Genomic DNA, 22,054 nt, shown 5'->3' with positions numbered 1-22,054 from the left:
GCCTATACCTTAATATAAAATATACATAGCATAAATATAAGATATAAAGGTTTTTTTTTCCTTTGAGGACAATAAAAGCAGGGTAGGACATTATCTGGAATCAGCATCCCAAGTCAAAACTGCATTATTTTAAAACTGCCCTTAACAAAGACATTCTAAGCAGAGAAAGATTGCTATACTATTTAATATCAGCCTGAGGAATCTTTTCAAAAGAGCTAATAGATCCTGTCATGGAAATAGATGAAAGGAAATGCAAAAAAAGTGGGAGGAGTAGGGGTCTGCGATAGGTGCCAAACCACCTGGATCATTTTCTGGTGGGAGAGAGGGATCTTTAGACTAAATTGCCATCAATATTTTTATTTTAAAATTTAATCTTCTCATTTTTGGTCTCTTACCTATAATTATTTACGACCTTATGTTTCACTGGATGCAAGAAGTATTCTTACCAAGTCAAAAAGCTAGTCACAGGATAAGAGACAGGAACAGTGGACGGCCCAGAGAATGACTGTGCGAGGGTTAGGGTGCTTGCGTGGATCTTTGATACCCAGCCTTGCTCTCATCAGTGGGTTGCCTAATGGACAGCAGTTCCAGGGGGACCCCATTCTAAAGATCTAGAGAAAATGGAGGGCTACTTATCCAGTTTTGAATCCCCATTTTCTCCATTAGGATCTCCCAACATATTGGGCCACTATCCAAGGGTTAGAGGGAGGAGGCTGAGATGGAAGCAGGGGTTGTTTTCTGATCTCTGTGGCCTGGTGTTCCTTAAGCTCATTTCCCTCAGAGCTGGGGCCTATGCTGATGTCAGCTGTTGTCCAGAAGCTTTAATTGAGGAGATACAAAGCTAGTCATGCCTTCTTGGTGTTGGTTTCTTTGCAAAGACAAATCTGCTAACTTCATATTCACAGTGTGAAGTCCCTTTGCTGGCCATCAGCAAGATTGGGCTCCTGAACTGTTAGGAATATTTAAATATGTTTTTCCTTTCATTTCCCCCTTACAGTATCCTTTCAGTAACCTCAAACTTGCCCTACAAAAGCTGAAGCAAGAAGAAGGAAAATCCAGAGAGCTCAAGCAGGTATTTAAAGCTGCTGACTCTAAGCACACAAATATGGTGGATTATAATACATTCAGGTAAGCCATATTCTGCTAACAATCACCTGTTTTCCCCTCAAGGTTGTCCAAAGAACAGAAAGAACTATTTCTTTCCTAATCAGTTAACTATTTTTTGTTAGGAATTGGCATTTCTTTGAGTTTGTATTATTTTGTGGTAAAGTTTTGGCCACTAATACTCTAGTAAATGTTATGAATTTACATATAAAAGGAGTTTGTACATGGGAACAGAGGGACAAGAGCATAGAAAGTCAGCTGGTCACATTGTCTTATGAATCAGGAGGTTGAAGGATCAGCAGAATGCCAGGAATGATGCATCTGAGTGAGAAAGACAGAAAAAAGCACCGCTAAGAGCACCTCCTCCCTACCAAAATCTGGGGGACAAAGGAGGGACATCTCCAGGAATGTGATGAAGTTGGAAAATAGTAAAAACTTCACCGATTATCAGAGCAAAGGTGATATGTATGCATCTGTGTATACATGTGCTTACACACATATGCGTATTCTGAAAGACATGAAAATATAGGAATCGAGGGAAAAATATATGCCAGTAGTTGGAAATATTATAACAAATCATGATTAAGATTTTCTCTAAGGTGAAGCGGAATTCTGGGACTATCCAGTGGCTGACCGAGGCAAATTTCCAAACAGCAGAAACACAGGGAAATTCAAATTCAGGGTCTAGTACAATTGTGAGACTTCTTAGGCTGAAAACAAAGTGAATGGAGCATTTAGGAGAATAAATTAAATCATGGATGGAGGACAAAGGGGACTTTCTCTTTAGGCTGAGAATTCTGGCTCCTGACAACGATAGTGGCTGAAAGCTATATAGTAAACTCCGCTTGATGCAGTCAAGATGTGGGCTGAGAAATGAGGAAGTGAGCCCAGGAGAGGGTAGCAGGGAGGTCTTTCCAACTTTGTGTCTGCAGTCGCCTATTGCATCACTACCTGGTGGCCTGGAGCCCACCATTAGGCCCAGAGTGTCCCAAGAGCTCATTTGTTGTTTTAACAAAGCTCTTTTGTGTCTCCAAAATGTTCTTTGGAGAGAAGCAGTCAGAGGACATATTTTTATTGTTTAGAATTCCCAACCTTCTGGGATCAATAAGAATTTATAGTTCTTTGTTATTGTTCATAGTCACATACACATGTTCATAGTGTTTTGGAAAATAAATGGAGACAGTAAAGAGCAGAGACAATTACACAGGCCATGGGCTAATGGAAAGCAGTGGAGGTGAAAGCAAGAAATTTCCATCAGAAATGAGGGAGTGGTTTCGTTTTATTATTTGTGTCCTTTTACAAAAGCATCCATTTTTCCAGCACTCGCAAAGTCTATTGGAAACACTTTAGTGAGTTTATAGGGCTTTTTGGGAAGCACTTAGGCCAGGCAGGCGATCCAAGGAGGAAAAGTTGCTTTGCAGATGGAGGCCTGACCCTAATTGTGGGTGGGATAAAGGGCCACTACGCTGTGATTGGAGGGGTGGCCTCAAGGAGCTGCATGCTCTAAAAGAAGGACCTCCCCGTCCCAGAAATTCCTTAAAATGAAACTCAGATCAGGTTTCGCCTGGCTTGAAAAATCCTTCAGTGGCTTGCCATTGTCCTCACAATAAGATCCAAACATTTGACTGCAGCCAGCAAGGCCTTGAGTGATGTGAGTCTGTTTGTATTTCCAGTGTCATCACCTCTTTTTCTGCAGCCCTGTCTTTTGGCCTTACTGACTGTCTTTCGGTTTCTCAAACACATCAAGCTCTTTCCTGTCTCTGAGCCTATGCACACCAAGTTCCCTCTGCCTGAAATGCAGTCACCACCATCCTCTGCATGGCACACTCTAGGACTCATCTCAAATGCCAACTCCCAGAGGGGCTTTCATTCAGAGGGGCTTTCTAGATCCTATCTAGAGTAGATCACCTGCTGTTATTCTTAGCCACTTGTTTATATTTTTTCACAGCACTTAGCACAACTTGCAGTTATTTTATTTAGAGATCTGTTTACTTGGGGGTGGGGTATCTATGTGTATGTGCTGTGTGTGTCTTCTCCTATTCGAATGTGAGCTTTCTGAGGGCGGGGAACTCAATGGTGTTGTTCCCTGCAGCATCCCCTACTGCTGGGCTCAATACATATAGTTACTAAATGAAATAATGAACCACTAGAGTTGTTCCTGGGGGTTCTAGTTTGGAGGTGATGGCATGGCCTTCAAATGAGAGCGTAGACCAAGAGTCTAGATGTCTCGATCCATATGACATGCTTGGTGCCGGATGCTGAGCCCTCTGTGCTTGGGGCTGCTCATTTGTGCTCAGCCCACAAATGGTCCCTGCACCTCGTCTTCAGCCCCATCTTATGCTTTTCAAACTCTTTGAGCAAAGAAAAAGGAACTACATAGCCCATGTCTATCACATCATACCCTAATTCAATTCTTTGCTCAGTGCTTTTACTAGCTAATATTTTCCTTTCATTATGTATGTGTATGTGTGTATGTGTGTATTCTGACTCTCCTCATCAGAATATAACCTCTTTGAGGGCAGGGACCTTCTCTTTCTTGTTTTCTGCTTTAGCCTTATGACTTATTTCAGTGTCTGGCAAACAATAGGGTGTTAATAAATACTAGTTGAATGGGTACATTTTTTTTTTGTTTAGTGTTTAATATGCCTCAGATGAAATAATTCTCTGAGATAATTCTCTGCTTTTGTGTCTTTTGTGTTCTACCTTCTCTCTTTTCTTTTGTCCTTCCTTCCTTCCTTCCTTCTTCTTTTTCTTTTTCTTTTTTTTATTATACTTTAAATTCTGGGGTACATGTGCAGAACGTGCAGGTTTGTTACCTAGGTATACACGTGCCATGGTGGTTTGCTGCACCCATCAACCCATCATCTACATTACGTATTTCTCCTGATGCTATCCCTCCCCTAGGTCCCGACCCCCCGACAGGCCCCGGTGTATGATGTTCCCCTCCCTGTGTACATGTGTTCTGAACGTGTACATTTTATCTAGCCCTCACTGCTTTGGCTTTGACCTGTAGGCTGATTGTGTCCATGCTAGTTCTTCAAGCTCAGACCTTTCTCCTGAGCTATAAACCTGGAAACACGAATACCTCTGGGACGTTTCCCCCTCGCATGTCTCTTAGGCATCCCAAAAATAACTTTCCCTAACTTGATCTCATTTTCTTCTTTCATAAAGTAGCAGCTAGGAGACTGTATCCTGATAAAGGCCATCATGGGCATCCCCAAGAGTCCAGACCAGGTGTTGGCTTTGTGTCTCCCCTCTCCCCTCTCTCGACCTCTCCCACTCACCCTTTGGAATTATACGTCTTGAACTACCTCTGGGAACTTTCCCTTCTTTACATCTGCAGCTTCACGGTTGTAGTTCAGCTTTTCATCACTGTTTACTTGGACCCTCTGGAGAGCAGTGTAACTGATCTCTTTTTCTTAACTCTCATCCTGCAAAGTTTTGCCAGAGTGACCTTCCTAAACTCTGATCGGATCATTCTTCTGCTCTTAACCCTGCATCAGTGTGTCACATGAGTTTGCCTACCTTTAGCTCCGTATTTCCATCTCACTAGAAGAATACTTTTGTAGAAGCCACCATGTATTGAGCACTTACTGGGGGCTAAGCATCGTGCTAAATGCTTTATACCTACTCTTCACTGGTAGCCTCCTGTCAAGTTGTTACTTGTTTGCTTCCCTGCCTCCACATCAGCTCCTGCCAAGTGCAATAGAGGTTTGCTGAATAATTTAATGAACGATCCTATTTCTCAAGGAACGTTCAGTCTAAAGCTTGCAGCAATCAAGTAAATAATTGATTTCCTTGCACCAGGGAAGGGCCATCTGGCTCTTACTTAGGGAAGTAAGGAGAAGCTAGGCCTGATCCTCACTAGCCAAGTAACTTGGGCAACTCACTTCACCTACCTGTATCTCACTCATTTGTTCATATATTGGTCTCTGAGGTCCCTTCTAGGCTCTGACAACTGGAAACTCTGAAAATGTAAGTTTATAATATTCTTGTAAAATGTTCTCTTTTCAAATTTGTACATTGAGATAGTAGAGAAGAGCAGAGGCAAGCAAAGGCAGGACTGCAGCATAGGCCTATGGGCTTGGCCTCTGTGGCCCTGACTCTCTTCTGCTTAGATACCTGGCACTCTCAGCATACACCTGGGGCTTCAGGGCCCAGACCTGCTGCTCTGGGCAGTGGTCCAAGCCCTCAGCATTGCCCTTTTTCTCAGAGATGTGCATCTCCTCTCAGAAAAACTTTGAGGGTAGGAGCTGATAAACTACCTCTGTATAAGGTGCCATGGTCAATAATGGATTAATGTGTGGGCCTCTCGGAGATATTTGCCTCAGAATAGACCTGATGGAATGCAGGGACAGGCAGCCATCAGGAAACAGAAGTAGGGAATGGTTTTTGTTTTTTTTTTTTTTAATTTTTTTATTTGGGTAGGGAACATTTCTCTTTTGCCTTGTGGGAATTCACCACTTCTGCTTCTGTTTCATTGATCCTCTTTAGAATCTTTTTGGCATGGTCTATCAGATTCGCCTGTGAGAGCTGCTGATCGTTATCCAAGAGAGTGCAGATAACCTTTCTTAGAGCCTTAGGATAGATACCTGGTGGCAGTGGTGGGCAGATTTCAGCAGGGAACAGGGCAGGGACTAAGCTTGGCAGGGCTAGTATTTCATGCAGTTGGGAACATAGGCAGGGTGGGGCTTCCCAGTGAGGGCCCTGGACTCTGAACCACAGGCAGCAGCAGCAGCAGCAGCACGGAGAGCCCAATGCCAAGGAAGATGTGGTCAGTCCATCTCTCTGGCCACCTCCCTGAGCCTTGATCTACCCATCAGAGATGACACCTGGCCCCATGTAGCCTGTGTGTATTTTGGTTAGCTGAGTGCTTGTCTCTTCTCTCCACCTGGGGAAGCTCTCAGAGGGCAGGGCCCATGCCTGGTTCACTCTTGTGTCTTTCCCAGATGCCTCCAGAACCCAGTGTATCAGACCTCAATGAACATAGTGAATTATTACAGATTTTTTCTTCAGGTCCCCATTATCAGTTGCAGAGTCAGTAGCTCTCCTGTGAACATCCATGTAATAAATTCCTTCTAAGATTTAGAACCTCAAGGAGATTTTCTCCCTTGTAAAACTAAAATTCTTCCTAAAAGAGGTAATATAATAGAAATAGTTCTTATCACTGGTTTTGGAGTTGGCAAACCCAGATCTAGCTCTTGGCTCTCTTGTTTACCAGCTTAGTGGCCTTGGGGAAGCTGCTGAATAATTTTTTCATCTGTAAAATGGGGATAGTAATACATAGGACACAGCTGTTGTGATGAATACATTTGATACTGATATTAAAATTCTTATTGTAGCTGACTAGTGCATGGTGGATACTCAGAAAGTGAAAATGCTTTATCCCAATAGTTGTGAACTGGTGTCACCAACAACAGTAATAGGAAGGTACATCTTGTTTCCAGTATTTCAATAAGCTTTATATTTACTCATGGTGGGGGTCATTCAAAACATTCTTTAATAAATGAGGTTGAAAGAGAAACTCTAAAAACTTGTAGGCCTTGAAGATGGAAAATAATAAACATCATTGTTGGTGGACCAAGGCTGGGAAACATTAATATAATCTACCCTATTGCTGTCCTTTACTTCACGGAAGCAAATTGTAAATTTAGTGCTTAGAACATGGTAATGATCTCATCCTGATTTATCTAGGACAATTATCTCTCCCTTTATATGGTTTTGCCCTATTTTTATTTGGACTACTCTGTGTACATTGCTATTGGTGTTTTTTATTGTAAGCAATCTAGCATCTTTTAAGGAAGCCACTAGTCTATGAATCTATATGAACAAAAGCAAAAACAAAGACAAATAAAATCCCAAAGCACTCAAACATAGGTTCTTATCATGAACCAAATAGATTCTTGGACAGTATTCATAGCCTGTCTTCAAAATGGAAATTTCCATATATGTTTTTGAAAACAGCATTTTGAACTTTCCTAAAAGCATTAAATATAAATAATGTGATGTTGTAGAAAGAATGCTAGCCTGGGAATCAAAAAGATGGAGATCTTTGATTTGATTCTGTCACTGTCTGGTGGTGGTGTTTGTATTGGTGAGGGCTTAGTTTTAAAAAGGAATATCCTCTCTGGCTAGTTAAGCAAAAAAAAAAGGAATTTATTAAAAGGAGCCTTGGTGGTTCACAGTGTCTTTGGAAGGGCTGGAGAAACAAGCTCAAGGCTGAACTATAGGAACAGTGCCCAAAACAGGGCTGTAGAACTTGTCTGATGAGAAAATGACCTCTGTTACCACCACCCATGACTCATTGCTGCACTTGCATTGCTGCCAAGAACTTGATTTTACCACAGCCATAACTACCACTATTTCTGGCAATCGTCCTTTACCACCCCTGAAGGCTGGGCTCCTTTGACACCAAACGTGGCCCACCCTGAGCTGCTTTTCTTCTGTTAATCCCTTCTGAGGCACAGTCTTAAGTAAGCTTCCCTGATTGGTAGAGAGCCTGGGTCACCTGCATATTTCTAACTGCAAGGAAGTCTGGGAAATTGAGCTCTGACCTCTATGTTGGGGTGGTAGGAAACTTATGTGGGAATTTCCCCAAATAGAGAAAGGCTATTTAAAAGATAGCCTTTGTAGAAAGTTTCAGTTAGACAGGATGAATAAGTTCTGGAGATCTGGAGATCTATTGTATATCATGGTGACTATAGTGAATAATGATGTATTATACACTTGGATTGCTAACAGAGTAGCTCTTAAATGTTCTCACCACAAAAAAATAAGCGTGTGAGGTGATAGATATGTGAGTTAGCTTGAGTTAATTACTTCTAAATGTATACCTGTATCAAAACATTACATTATGTGCTGTAAATATATACAATTTTATTTGTCAATTATACTTTAATAAAGCTGGGGGGAAATTGAATAAATAAAAGATACCCTTTTCATTTGCCATGAATATTGCAGGGATAGTAAATCCAAACCAACATGAGCCAAACAGGGAACACGAATATATGTTGACAACAGGGACAAAGCACCTACCTAGTTTTAGTACTTTGAAAATATTGTTTTGACTCGCCAAGCAGCTAAACAAGAGGCAAAGCCCTCCCCTACGCTTGGCTACTTTTGCAATCTCTGATGAACTTTTCTGAGTTTCCATTGCCTTAAATGAAGGTATTGGATTAAAAACAGGTTTATAGGTTGAAAGCTGGCAGTTATATTTTGTATGGCTTTTGTTTAATGTTTTTTAAAATTTGGAGTTTAAACCTAAGAATATATATATCTGGTGCCTCTTGGAAAATAGAAATTGGACCCACATTTCTCTATGGCAACAATCTTTTGGGGGTGAATGGCACTTGCCCTCCTTAGATAGAGCCTGTTCTCTGCATTTCTTCTCAGTTTCTGCAAGTCCTTATTGTCTCACGCTAAGGCACTTTCTCCTATTTATCTTACATACCTACCCCAGTAGGTACTAGACTAGGTAATTCTTGGATTAGATCATATAAGGCACCTCCCAGACATAAAATTCCATTATTTTGTTACTCTAGGTATTGTGGAAATAGGCATTTAGGAATCACTGTATAAATAGTTCAAAATAGAACTGAAGACTAATTTTTTAAAATTAGAATCCAAATATGATTGTATACTTGGAAAATCCAAAGGAATCAATTTTAAAATGGTTGGAACTATTAAGAGTATTCAGGAAAGTAGCTAAATATAAGAAAGCTATATATAGAACAATAGCTTTACTTTATATCAGCAATAACTAGTTAAGAAGTGCTCTGAAAAGGGGAATACTATTTGCTGTAGCAACAAAAATGAAATATCTGGGAATAAATTGGACAAGAAGCATAAGACTAAAATGAATGCAATTTTTAAACTTGATATCTCTGAATGGGAAGACAATATTGTGAAAATTCTAATTTTCCAAATTTATAGATTTGAAGCAATTCCAATCAGAATTGCACAGCAGGTTTTTGCTCTTGCTGTTGTTAGATTTGGTTTTGTTTAACAGGGTTAAGGGAGATAAATTGACTGATTGATTATGAAGGTTCATCAAGAAGAATAAGGGGTTGAGAATATCCAAGAAAATGTTGAAAAGAATATTAAAATGTAGATACTAGAAAGGTATATGGTTTACATACATTTGAAAACATTTTCTAGCAGAGAAACAAAAATATCAGTGAAATACAGTGTAGAGTCTATAGAAGACCTATTTTTATGAACTTTCGTATAAGTGTGGAGAACATTTCAAATCAGTAGAGAAAGAATGGATTATTAATAAAGATTTGGTGACAGTCAACTAGAAAATGCCTTTATACGCTTATTTTGTGGTGGAGCACAGTTTCCAAAAGCCATAAAGGAAAGATTATATTGACTACAGAAGAATTTTATATCTCTCTATGGCAAAAGCTATCACAAACTTAAAAGACAAGGGACAGACTAAGAGAAAATATTTATAACCAGTGTAAGAGCCAGGGTATTAACATTAAGTACTTAAGAACTCCTATAAAATCAACAGACAGAAATGGATCAAAGGCAGGAATAGTTCACAGAAGAAATACAAATAGTCTTTAAACCTATGAAAAGATGCCCAATAATGACACAAACTGAAACAATGATGAAATATTATTTCCACTTACTATATTGGCAACATTTAAAAAGAATAATATAACTGACTCCAGGTGAACATGTGTGGTAACAGGTACTCTCATTTTCCACTGATAGGAGTTTAAATTGGTTCAGCATTTTGGAGGGCAATCGGCAGAATGTGTCTAATGTTTAGACTCTTACCTGGTAGTTGCACTTGTAGAAATTTTTTATTTGAAAAAAATTTGGACAGGTGGATTGATAAATATATGTGTATGTGCATGCACAATATTTATTGCAGCAAATTTTGTAATAGTAAACATTTAGAAAAATAAAATGCCCAACAATAGGGAAATAGTTGGATATATTCTATTGCATTAATTTCAGACAATATTTTTTAGCCATTAGAGGTAGACCACATATGCATAACAGAAAAAATGTTTGATGTATCAGTTAGGATTGTCTAAGTAATGCTTCAGTAACAACAACCCCTGAACCTCAGGGAATTAAACCAACCAAGGTTTATTGTTTGCTGACTTTATGTATCCATTGTGGTTGTCAGGGGAATTTTGTTCATAGTAGCCACTCAGAGACTGAGGCTGACAGAATAGCCACTACCTTGAATGTTCGCAGTCACATTGCCATAAAGGAAAGAGAATTTTGGAGGGTCAAGTACAGCAAATTCTTACTTGGCAAGAAATACATATCATTTACACTCTCAATTTATTGGCTAGCACTAGTCATAGGACCCCACTGTTTTGTAGATAAAGCAAAATCCAGAAGTATGTTAATATCCTACTTATGCCAAAAATGTAAAAGTTGTGTGTGCATGTATATTTATATAAATATTTCAAGGAATGTATATCCTTTGAAGAAATGCTAGCAGGCTACACACCAAGCTATTAGTGGAGTATGCTTCATTCCTTGATTTTTAATTTTTTTTACAATGAGCAATTATTTTTTATAACTTCAATTTAAATAAAATAAAACCCAAACAAATAAAACCAAAAAGCCTGGGAAAAGAGCTTATGGAACAGTTTTTCAGAAAGAACATTTTTTATTTCTTGCTTCAGTTTCCAGAAACAGCTAATGGCAGATGCTGGCAGAATGTTCTGAGCAAAAGTCAAGAGGCTTGGAATCATAGAGTAGCGCACAGGTTGCTGTAGTTGATACTCTACCTACTCTGATTATTGACTACAGTCACATAATTGTAATGTGCTTACTTAAAATTCTTATTTTAGGGGCCACAATATTTTATGTTTATGCAATTACAAAGTTTCAGAGGTTTAAAGTTAAGTTTTGAGATGAAATAGTTTTTATAATTTTCAAATTCCTATCAAATTAGCATGTTTTACCCATTCATTTTCTCCAACATTTTATGAAAATTTTAAAACATCCAGAAAATTTGGCAAGATTAAACAGTGGACACCCCATATATCCACCACTGTGCCATTGACCTCTTACTTTACTTGCCTTGTCACACATCTCTCCATTTATACATTCTTATATCCATCTATTAACCCATCTTAATTTTCGTGCATTTCAAAGAAAATCATAGACATCAGTTACCTCCCTCTAAATATTTTAGCATGCTTACTATTTATTTATAGTTTTTCTTTTGATGTAAAATTTATGTTCAATAAAATGCACAAACTTTATACATTTGCTGGGTTTTGACAAATGTACGCTTGTGCAACCCAGATCCCTACTAACACACAGAACATTACCATCACTCCAGAAAGTTCCCTCATGCTCCATCCTAGTCAATTCCTGTGCACATCTGCCATTCAAGAGGTAACTACTGTTCTGATATATATATTTTTCACTTTAGGTGCTTTTTTTTTTTTTAAGCTATAGGTGGTTTTTCTCTGTTCTAGAATTTCATATGAACGGAATTATACAGTGTGTACTCTTTTGTGACTTCTTTCGTTCAGTATGATTTTGAGATTCATTCGTATTATAGAGTGTATCACTAATTCCTTTATATTACTGAGTAGCATTCCATTGTATGAATATACCACCATTTGTTGATTCATTCCCCTGCCAAAGGGTACCTGGGTTGTTTTCGATTTGGGGCTAATATGAATAAACCTGGTCTGAATATTCCTGGCACAAATATTTTTGTAAACATGTGTTTTTATTTCTCTTGGTTATACCTAGGAATGGAATTGCTGGGTCATACATAAAGTAAGTGTGTGTTTAGTGTTTTGAGAAACTGCCAGACCTTTTACCAAAGTGGTTGTATCAGTTTACATTTCCAAGTCCACATTGTCAGTCTTTTATGGTTGTTGCTTTCTGTGATCTGTTTAAGATGCCTTCGGCTGGCTCAAAGTCGCCTAGGATAGTCTCCTATGTTTCCCTCTAATAGCTTTATGGTTTTAGCTTTCGCTTTTAAGTCTATGACTTATCTCAAATTAAATTTTGTATATGGTGTGAAGTAGGGATCAAGGTTCATCTTAAATTCTTAAAATGCTTATTTGGAATTCTTATATTATGGGCCAGCATATTTTATATTAAAGTAAAGAAAAAATAATTCTAGAGCTTTAGAATATAATTTTGAAATGGAAGAGTTTTCATAATTTTCAAATTCTTATTTAATTACTGATGTCTTACCCATACTTTTTTTTCTTATTCTATGGTATAGTTTTGACTGTTAAAATATCAAAATCTCCTTTTGCAAAGGAAGCTAAACTACTGGCCTTTTATGTTTTCTCAAATCTTATAGTTTTCAATAGTTTCCTTATGTAATACATTCATATTTCTTAAAAATTGAAGTATTCTCACTAAAATAATACCTTAGTTAACTGAGGAATGCTGGATACCAATGATCTTATTAACTGAAAGAAACTGTATACCACACATATAGTGGATTATATTTTCCAAAGATTGCTTCAACAGTATCTCCTATCCAACATGCTCCCCTATAATGTGAACTTGACCCTTCTTCTTCTGAGGGATAGGGCTATGTCATTTCCCCTTGAATCTTTTTTAATTTACAATTTCTTATTTTTGTGGGTACATAGTAGGTGTATATATTTATGGGATACCTGAAATGTTTTGATACAGGCATGCAATGCATAATAATCACATCATGGAAAATGGGGCATCCCCTTAAGCATTTAACCTTTGTGTTACAAACAGTCTAATGACACTCTAAGTTATTTTAAAGTATGCAGTTAAATTGTTATTGACTATGGTCACCCTGCTCTGCTATCAAATACTATCATTCATTCTATTTTTTTTTGTACCCATTAACCATCCCCACCTGCTGCCCTCCCCTCTCCCCCACTACCCTTTCTAGCCTCTGATAAGCATCCTTCTACTCTCTATCTCCATGGGTTTGCTTGTTTTGACTTGTAGATCCCACAAATAAGTGAGAACATGCGATGTTTGTCTTTTGTGCCTGGCTTATTTCACTTAACATAATGAGCAAATTTCATTCTTTTTTTTGACTGAATAGTATTCCATTGTGTATGAGTACCACGTTTTCCTTATTTACTTACCTATTGGTGGACACTTAGGTTGCTTCCAAATCTTGGCTATTGTGAACAGAGCTGCAACAAACATGAAAGTGCAGATATCTCTTCGATATACTGATTTCTTTTCTTTTGGATATATACCCAGCAGTGAGATTGCTGGATCACATGGTAGCTCTGTTTTTAGTTTTTTGAGAAACCTCCAAACTGTTCTCCACAGTGGTTATACTAATTTACATTCCCACCAGCAGTGTACAAGGGTTCTCTTTTCTCCACATCCTCTCCAGCATTTGTTATTGCCTGTCTCTCGGGATATGAGCCATTTTAACTGGGATAAGATGATATCTCATTGTACTTTTGATTTGCATTTATCTGATGATCAATGATGATGAGCATCTTTTCATATGCCTGTTTGCCATTTGTATGTCTTCTCTTGAGAAATGTGTATTCAAATTTTTTGCCCATTTATAAATCATATTATTAGATTTTTTTCCCTATAAAGTTGTTTGAGCTTTTTATATATTCTGGTTATTAATCCCTTGTCAGATGGGTAGTTTGTAGATATTTTCTCCCATTCTGTGGCTTGTCTCTTCACTTTGTTGATTGTTTCCTTTGTTGTGCAGAAGCTTTTTAACTTGATGTGATCCCATTTGCCCATTTTTGCTGTAGTTGCCTGTGCTTGTGGGGTATTACCCAAGAAATCTTTGCCCCGACTGATGTCCTGGAGAGTTTCCCAATGTTTTCTTGTAGTAGTTTCATGGTTTGAGGTCTTAGATTTAAGTCTTTAATACATTTTGATTTTATTTTTGATTTGATATGGTGAGAGATAGGGGTCTCATTTCATTCTTTTGTATATGGATATCCAGTTTTCCTAGCACCATTTATTGATGAGACTATCTTTTCCCCAGTGTATGATCTTGGCACCTCCCTTGAATCTCGAGTGGGCTTGTGACTCATATGTAACCAATAGAATATGACAGAAGTAATGCTGCGTGGCTTCCGAGGCCAAGCTAGAAAAGATGCAGGTTGTGCATTGTCTGCTGTGACACTTCCCTTTGGAGTCTGAGCTACTGCGTGTGTAAGAGGTCCTGCCACCTTGAGGCTACTATGCTATGAAGAAGCCCAGGCTACACGGAGAAACCAACCACATGTGGGTGGTAATTTGATTGAGAGCCCCAGCTGATATCTCAGTTAATGGCCCTTGTCAGGCATAATTCAAGCCTCCAGTTATAGAATCTTCCAAGTTAAAGCTCCAGACATTCTTCTGTGCTCTGTCTGAATTGCTCACTCTCAGAAACCATGAAAATAGCAAAATGGGTGTTATTAGCTGTTAATTTTTAGGGTAGTTTGTTAAAAAGCAGTATTAACTGGAACAGCATACATCAATGCCTTCCAGGGAAATGAAATACTGAAACTATACTGCATTCACACGAAGTATTTAATTTTTGGTTATTTGGAGAACAATTTGATATCCTTTAGTGCCTCAAAGTCATGGCTTTCCAGTTTTTTAAATGCAGGGGTAGAGAAATCTCATGCCACATCTTGGAAGAATCTCTTGTTCAAAGACCTTCCCTTGTCATACATATAATTAAAATGCAGAAATATGTATGTATGTGGATATATATAGATACATACACACACACGTTGTGTGTGTGTGTGTGCACGTCAAGATTCTTTGTACTTGTGTCTTCCATCTGCAAGAACAGTAGGGAATCTCTTCCTTTCACCTGAATTCAGCCAGGTGAGGTGGAGGCTTTTGTGAGTTTAGATGTGTTTTCCATCCAAAGAAGATGTGGTCTCCTTTTCTAAGACCACATTTGATTTTTAAAATTTTAATTTAAATTATATTCATATACAATAAGATTCACTTTTTTGGTGTACAGTTCTGGTTGTGATGCATTCCTAGAGTTGTGTAACTGCCACCACAATAAAGATACAAAACAATTCTATCACGCTGCCTTCCCCCTTCCAACACCCACCACCCCCCCCATGGAAGTATGCTTTCTCTTGAGTAAACACATAGGAGTTGAATGTCTTGATCATATGGTAGGTGTATGTTTAAACTTTGTAAGAAACTATCATTTTTTTGTTTTGTTTTAGAGGTTTTCTACATCTTTCATTAGATTTTTCCCTAGATATTTGATATTTTTGGTGCTATTGAGTGGCATAATTTTTAGTGGTTGCTCTAGAGTTTGCAATATACATTTACAACTAATCCGAATTGTATCAGTCAGTTCTCACAGTGCTATGAATAACTACCCGAGACTGGGTCATTTATGAGGAAAAGAGGTTTAATTGACTTACAGTTTTGCAGGCTATACAGGAAACATGACTGGGAGGCCTTAGGAAATTTACAGTCATGGCGGAAGGTGAACGGGAAGCAAGAACCTTCTTCACAGGGTGGCAGGAAAGAGAGAGAGAGCAAGCGGGGAAGTGCCACATGCTTTTAGACCATCACATCTCTTGAGAACTCACTATCATGAGAACAGCATGAGGGAAATCTGCCCCCATGATGTAATTACCTCCCACCAGTTCCCTCTGCCAACACTGGGGATTAAAATTCAACATAAGATTTGGGTGGGGACACAGAACCAAACCACATCATAAGTTCAGTTTCAGATAACACTATACTAGCTTCACCAGTAGGCAAGTACTCCTTCCCCCTTCTCTTGTATCATTGCTGTCATTCATTTCACTTACATATAAGCATACATAAGTATAAAACCATGCATAATCAAATACATTGTTGCTATTATTTGAACAAACTTTTATGATAGATCACTTAAGAATAAGATAAATAAAAGCTTTTACTTACCTTCACTTACTCCTTCTCTAATGCACTATCTTTCCTTATGTAGATCTAAGATTTTTACCTAGAGAATTCCTTTCTCTTCGAAGAGCTTCTTTTAACATTTCTTGCAAGGCAAGTCTACTGGCAACAAACTCCCTCCATGTTTGCTGAGAAAGTCTTTATTTCTCCTTCACTTTCGAAGGAAAAATTTCACAGGATACAGAATTTTAGATTGGTGGTCTTTTTCTCTCAACACTTTAAATATTTCAGTGTACTCTCTTCTTGCTTGCATGGTGTCTGAGAAGTCAGATGTAATTCTTACCTTTGCTCCTCTATGGGTAAGATTTTTTTCCCTGTAGCTTCTTTCAAGATATTTTCTTTAACTTTCATTTCCTACAGTTTGAATGTGAAATGCCTAGGTGCAGTATTTTTGTTTTGGTTTGGTTTTGGTTTGTTTTGTTTTTGGCATTTATCGTGTCTGTTGTTCTCTGAGTTTCCTGGATCTGTGATTTGGTGTCTGACATTAATTTAGGGAACTTCTCAATCATTACTTATTCAAATATTTCTGCTGTTCTTTTCTCTCTTTCTTCTCCTTCTAGTATTCCCATTGCCTGTTTGTTACACTTTTTGTAGTTGTCCCACAGTTCTTGGATGTTCTCTTCCATTTTTTTTGTCAGTCTTTTCTCTCTTTGCATTTTGGTTTTGGAAGTTTCTTTTGACATAACCTCAGGGTCTGAGATTCTCATCCATGTCCAGTTTACTACCCCATTGAAAGTATTGTTCATTTCTGTTATAGTTGTAAACCAAAAATAAAATTCAAAGCCCCCCACCTCATCTGGATGGATCCCTCCTCTCAGCAAGGGTATCCTTGAGGGACTAACTTGAGGGACTAGTTCAGGCCATGATGAGGGGCAGGGGTCAGACATACTTCATTATACCCTCTTCCCTTTTGGAATTACTGATAGAACATACTCTTCAAGTCTGATGAGAAACGTGTACAATCTATTCTCTCTGAAGCCTGCTACCTGGAGCCTTCATCTGCATGATAAAACTTTGGTCTCCACAATACCCTATCACTGTAACCCAGACATTTCTTTCTATTGATTCAGGATCTTGAGATAATAACGTAACTCTTTGAACTAATTGCCCATCAGAAAATTTTAAAATCTACCTATAACCTAGAAGCCCTCGCCCTTTGAGTTGTCCTGCCTTTTCAGACCAAACAAGTATATCTTACATGTATTTGATTGATGTCTTACGTCTCCTTTAAGTATATGAAACTAGGCTGTGCCTCAACCATCTTGGGTATATGTTCTCAGGATCTCCTGGGGGCTGTGTCACGGGCCACTGGTCACTCATATTTGGCTCAGATAAATCTCTTCAAATATTATAGAATTTGACGCTTTTTATCGACATAGTGTTGTTGATTGCTAGCATTTCTTTTTGAGTTTTTCTTAGAATGTCCATCTCTCTGCTTACATTATTCATCTATTCTTGCATATTGTCTAATTTTTCCACTGTAACTCATATCATATTAATTATGGTTGTTTGTTTTAAATTCCTGGTCTGATAATTCCAACTTCTCTGCCATATCGGAGTCTGATTCTGATGCTTTGTATTTTCAAACTTTTTTTTTTTTTTGCCTTTTAGCATACCTTGTAATATTTTGTTGAAAGCCAGACATGATGTACTGGGTGAAAGGAACTGTGGGCCAGGCACAGTGGCTCACGCTTGTAATCCCAGCACTTTGGGAAGCCATGGTGGGCGGATCCCTTGAGGTTAGGAGTTTGAGACCAGCCTGGCCAACATGCTGAAACGCTGTCTCTACTACAAATAAAAAAAAAATCAGCCTGGCATGGTGGCTCATGCCTGTAATCCCAGCTACTCCGGAGGCTGAGGCGGGAGAATCACTGGAACCCAGGAGGCAGAGGTTGTAGTGAGCCGAGATCGCGCCACTGCACTCCAGCCTGGGCGACAGAGCGAGACTCCGTCTCAAAAAAAATAAATAAATAAATAAAATAAAATAAAATAAAATAAATAAATAAATAAAAGGAACTGTGGCAAGTAGGCCTTTAGTGATGTGATGGTAAGGTGTGGGGGCAGGGAAATATTCTCTAGTCCTCTGATTAGGTCTCAGTCTTTTAGTGAGCCTGTGCCCCTGGACTGTGAAGTACCCTCAGTTCCTCCCCTCCCCTCCCCCTACTCTAGATGGGACCGGATGTCTGGAGGGGACTGGAGTCACGTATTTCCCTTCCCCCATGTGGATGGCTAGAGCAGGCTGCAGTTGAGTGTTACCCTTACCCCGGGTTGTTAGGCTCTGATAAAACCCCAGTAGGTCAGGCTCGCGGTTACTTTGCTACTCTCTCTGCCAGAAGTCTGAGGACATATTTTTTAATAGTCACTGTGAGAACCTGATGGAGATCGTGGAGGTAAAATTCACTTAAGTGCAGGCTCTCCGCCCCACCCCCCTCATCCACTTTGACTGGGCCGTCTACAGTTTTAAAAGGCATTAAAAATTTTTTTGTTCTTTTTTAGAAGTGGGATCTTGTTACATTGCCCAGACTGGATTCAAACTCCTGGGCTTAAGCAGTCCTCCCACCTCAGCCTCTCAAGTAGCTGGCATTACTGTGTCCTGAGACCTCAAGAGTTTTTATCCCTCAGGCATATCCACATTGAGCCTCCAGCATTCCAATTACAGTCCAGAGTTTTCTACCTCAGTACTGGTTCCCACAGAGGTTTCTGCTCCAGTAAATTGTGATTCTCTGTATGTTCCTGCTTGTCTGTCTAATTTTGGGGACAGTGATTTGCCCTGTGACTTCACTTCTCTGACAGATCTAAGAAGAGTTCTTGATTTTTCAGTTTGTTCTTTTTTTTTTTTTTTTTTGAGAGGGAGTCTTGCTCTGTCGCCCAGGCTGGAGTGGCGTGATCTCGGCTCACTGCAAGCTCCACCTCCCGGCTTCACGCCGTTCTCGTACCTCAGCCTCCCCAGTAGCTGGGACTACTGGTGCCCGCCACCACGCCCAGCTAATTTTTTTGTATTTTTTTGTATGTTTAGTAGAGACAGGGTTTCACCATATTAGCCAGGATGGTCTCGATCTCCTGATCTCATGATCTGCCCGCCTCGGCCTCCCAAAGTGCTGGGATTACAGGCTTGAGCCACCGAGCCCGGCCAATCTTTTTTTATTTTTTATTTTTTACTTCCCAAACTGTTTTTTGTTTGTTTGAGATGGAGTCTCACTCTGTCGCCCAGGCTGGAGTGCAATGGTGCGATCTCAGCTCATTGCAACCTCTGCCTCCTGGGTTCAAGTGATTCTCCTGTCTCAGCCTCCCAAGTAGATGGAACTACAGGTGCACACCACCACGCCTGGCTAATTTTTGTATTTTTAGTAAAGATGGGGTTTCACTATATTGGTCAGGCTGGTCTTGAACTCCTGACCTCAGGTTATCCACCCACCTCAGCCTCCCAAAATGCTGAGATTACAGGCGTGAGCCACTGCCCTGGCCTCCAAGCTGTTTTTTAAAGTAGTTGTATATTTTTCTTTTTTACCAGGAGTCTTGGAGAGTTCTAGTACCTTTACATGCTTATCACCCTCGATATGGTCTGTCTTTTAAATTTTAGCTATCCTAATAGCTGTGTAGTAGTATCTCATTGTGATTTTGATTTGCATTTCCCTAATGATTAATAATGTTGAACATCTTTTCTTCACTTATTTGCCATCCATATATCTGGTGAACTACCTATTCAAGCCTTTTGTTCATTTTTAGTTTCTCTTATTCCTGAATTTTGAGAGTTTTAAAAGTATGTGCTGGATACCAGACCTTTATCAGATATATGATTGCCAAATGTTTTCTATTTCTCTGTGGATTTTATTCTTTTAAAAGTGTCTTTCAAAGAGCAAAAGTTTTAAATTCTGATTAAGTCCTATTTATCAGTTTTTGCTTCTATGGATTATGCGTTGGTATTGTATCTAAGAAGTCTTGGCCTAATCCAAGGCCACACAGGTTTCTTTTCTACTGTATTTTCCTCTAGAAGCATTATCATTTCAGATTTTATATTTAGGGCTATGATCCACTTTGAGTTAATTTTTGTATGGGTGTGAAGTATTTGTTAAAAAATTTTGCTCGTTTGCATATGGATATGCAATTTTTTTTAGCATCATTTGTTGAAAAGACTATCCTTTCTCCACTGAATTGCCTTGTTGAAAATCAGTTGTCCATGTAGGAATGGGCCTATTTCTGGACTCTGTTCTGTCCAATTGACGTATTTGTCCATTTTGATACCAATACCGCATTTTCTTGATTACTGTAGCTTTGTAAGTCTTGAAATCTGATAGTGTTAGTCCTCCAACTTTGTTCTTCTTTTTCAAAGTTATTTTGGCTCTATACTGGATCTTTGTATTTTCTTTTGAACTTTGGTATCAGCTTGTCAATTTCTATAACAAACCCTGTTGGGATTTTGATTGAGATTGCTTTGACTCTACAGATAAATTTGGAGACAATATTGAGCCTTTTGACTAATGAACATGGTATGTCTCTCCATTTATTTTGGATTTCCTTTATCTCAGAAATGCTTTATAACAGTGGTCCTCAACCTTTTTGACACCAGGGGCCGGTTTCATGAAAGACAATTTTTCCATAGGCCCAGGTGTCAGGGCTGGGAGATGGTTTCAGGATGATTCAAGCACATTACATTCATTGTGCAGTTTATTTCTATTATTATTACATTATAATATATAATAATTAATGTAGAATCAGTAGGAGCCCTGAGCTTGTTTTCCTGCAACTAGAGGGTCCCATCTGGGAGTGATGGGAGTCAGTAACAAATCATCAGGCATTGGATTCTCATAAGTAGCGTGCAACCTAGATCCCTCGCATGCACAGTTCATGAAAAGGTTTGCACTCCTATGATAATCTAATGCTGCTGCTCATCTGATAGGAGGCAGAGCTCCGGCAGTAATGCGAGCAATGGGGAGTGGCTGTAAGTACAGATGAAGATTCGCTTGCTCTCTTGCCCACCCACTGCTCATCTCCTGCTGTGCAGCCCAGTTCCTAACAGGCCACGGACTGGTACCAGCCCCTGGCCTGGGGGTTGGGGACCCCTACTTTATAGTTTTTAGGGTATAGTTCTTGCACATCTCGTGTCAAGCTTGTCACTAAATATTTTATTTTTGATATTTTCATAAATATAATGTTTTAAAATTTAGTTTCTTATTGTATATTGCTAATATATAGAAATAAGATTGATATTTGTATATTGATCTTATATTCTGCAACATTGCTAAACTCATTTATTAGTTCTGGTAATTTTCCTTTTTACTCTATCAGTTTTTCTACGCTGATGGTCCTGTCGTCTGTGAATAAAGACATTTTCACTTCTTTATTTTCAATCTGGATTCCTTTGATTTCTTTTTGCTTGCTTTATTGCACTGGCTAAAAGTGCCAGTATGGTGTGTTTTGTCACATGAAAGCTTTAAATTTTTAATTATACTTGAATTTGTCCATCTTTTCCTTTATGGGTTTGTGAATTTTGCATTCTGTTTAAGAAATTATGTATGCCCCACATATATGAAGATATTCTCCGTTTTCTTCTAAAAGTTACAACATTTGCCTTCCACATTTGGGTCTTAAATTAATCTAAGATTAATTTTTGTGTCTAGGTTAACACACACACACACACACACACACACACACACACACAGATTGCCAATCAACCCAGTATCATGCATTGTCTGTCCTTTCCCCAGTGGTTTGTACTGATACATCTGACATATGTCATGGACCCATATCCATATGAATTGGTTTCTAAGCCCTCCAATTTTTTTAAGTTTGTTTGCTTGTCTATTCTTAAATCAGTATTATCTGTTTTCATTTATTACTATAGCATCATGATATGTCACGATGAAATATAAGCAGGGTAGGTTCTAATTTTTCTTCAGATTTGTCCTATTTGCAGACTTTTAATTTTCCATATGAACTTTATGACCACTTTTTCTAGCTCTATGAAAAGGTGATTGTATTTTGATTGGAATTGTGTTGAATTTATACATTAATTTGAGGACAGAAATTTTTCACAAAAATTTTAGATTCAGGAGGTACATGT

At 38.7% G+C, this 22,054-nt stretch overlaps 1 protein-coding gene across 3 annotated transcripts in view; it reads left to right on the top strand.

Moving 5' to 3' along the window:
• EFHC2 (EF-hand domain containing 2) overlaps positions 1–22,054 on the top strand; it is a 199,231-nt gene that overhangs the window by 111,388 nt on the left and 65,789 nt on the right. For all 3 annotated transcript variants that reach the window (XM_016947523.4, XM_063804773.1, XM_063804774.1), the window contains one exon: positions 998–1,128. In XM_016947523.4, coding sequence (XP_016803012.1) covers positions 998–1,128 — 131 coding nt within the window. The remainder of the gene's footprint in view (positions 1–997; positions 1,129–22,054) is intronic.

The sequence above is a fragment of the Pan troglodytes genome, chromosome X, assembly GCF_028858775.2.
Source record: "Pan troglodytes isolate AG18354 chromosome X, NHGRI_mPanTro3-v2.0_pri, whole genome shotgun sequence".
Taxonomy (NCBI): Eukaryota; Metazoa; Chordata; class Mammalia; order Primates; family Hominidae; genus Pan; species Pan troglodytes.
The sequence above is the reverse complement of the archived record's forward strand: the minus strand, read 5'-3'. Positions and strand labels throughout refer to the sequence as shown.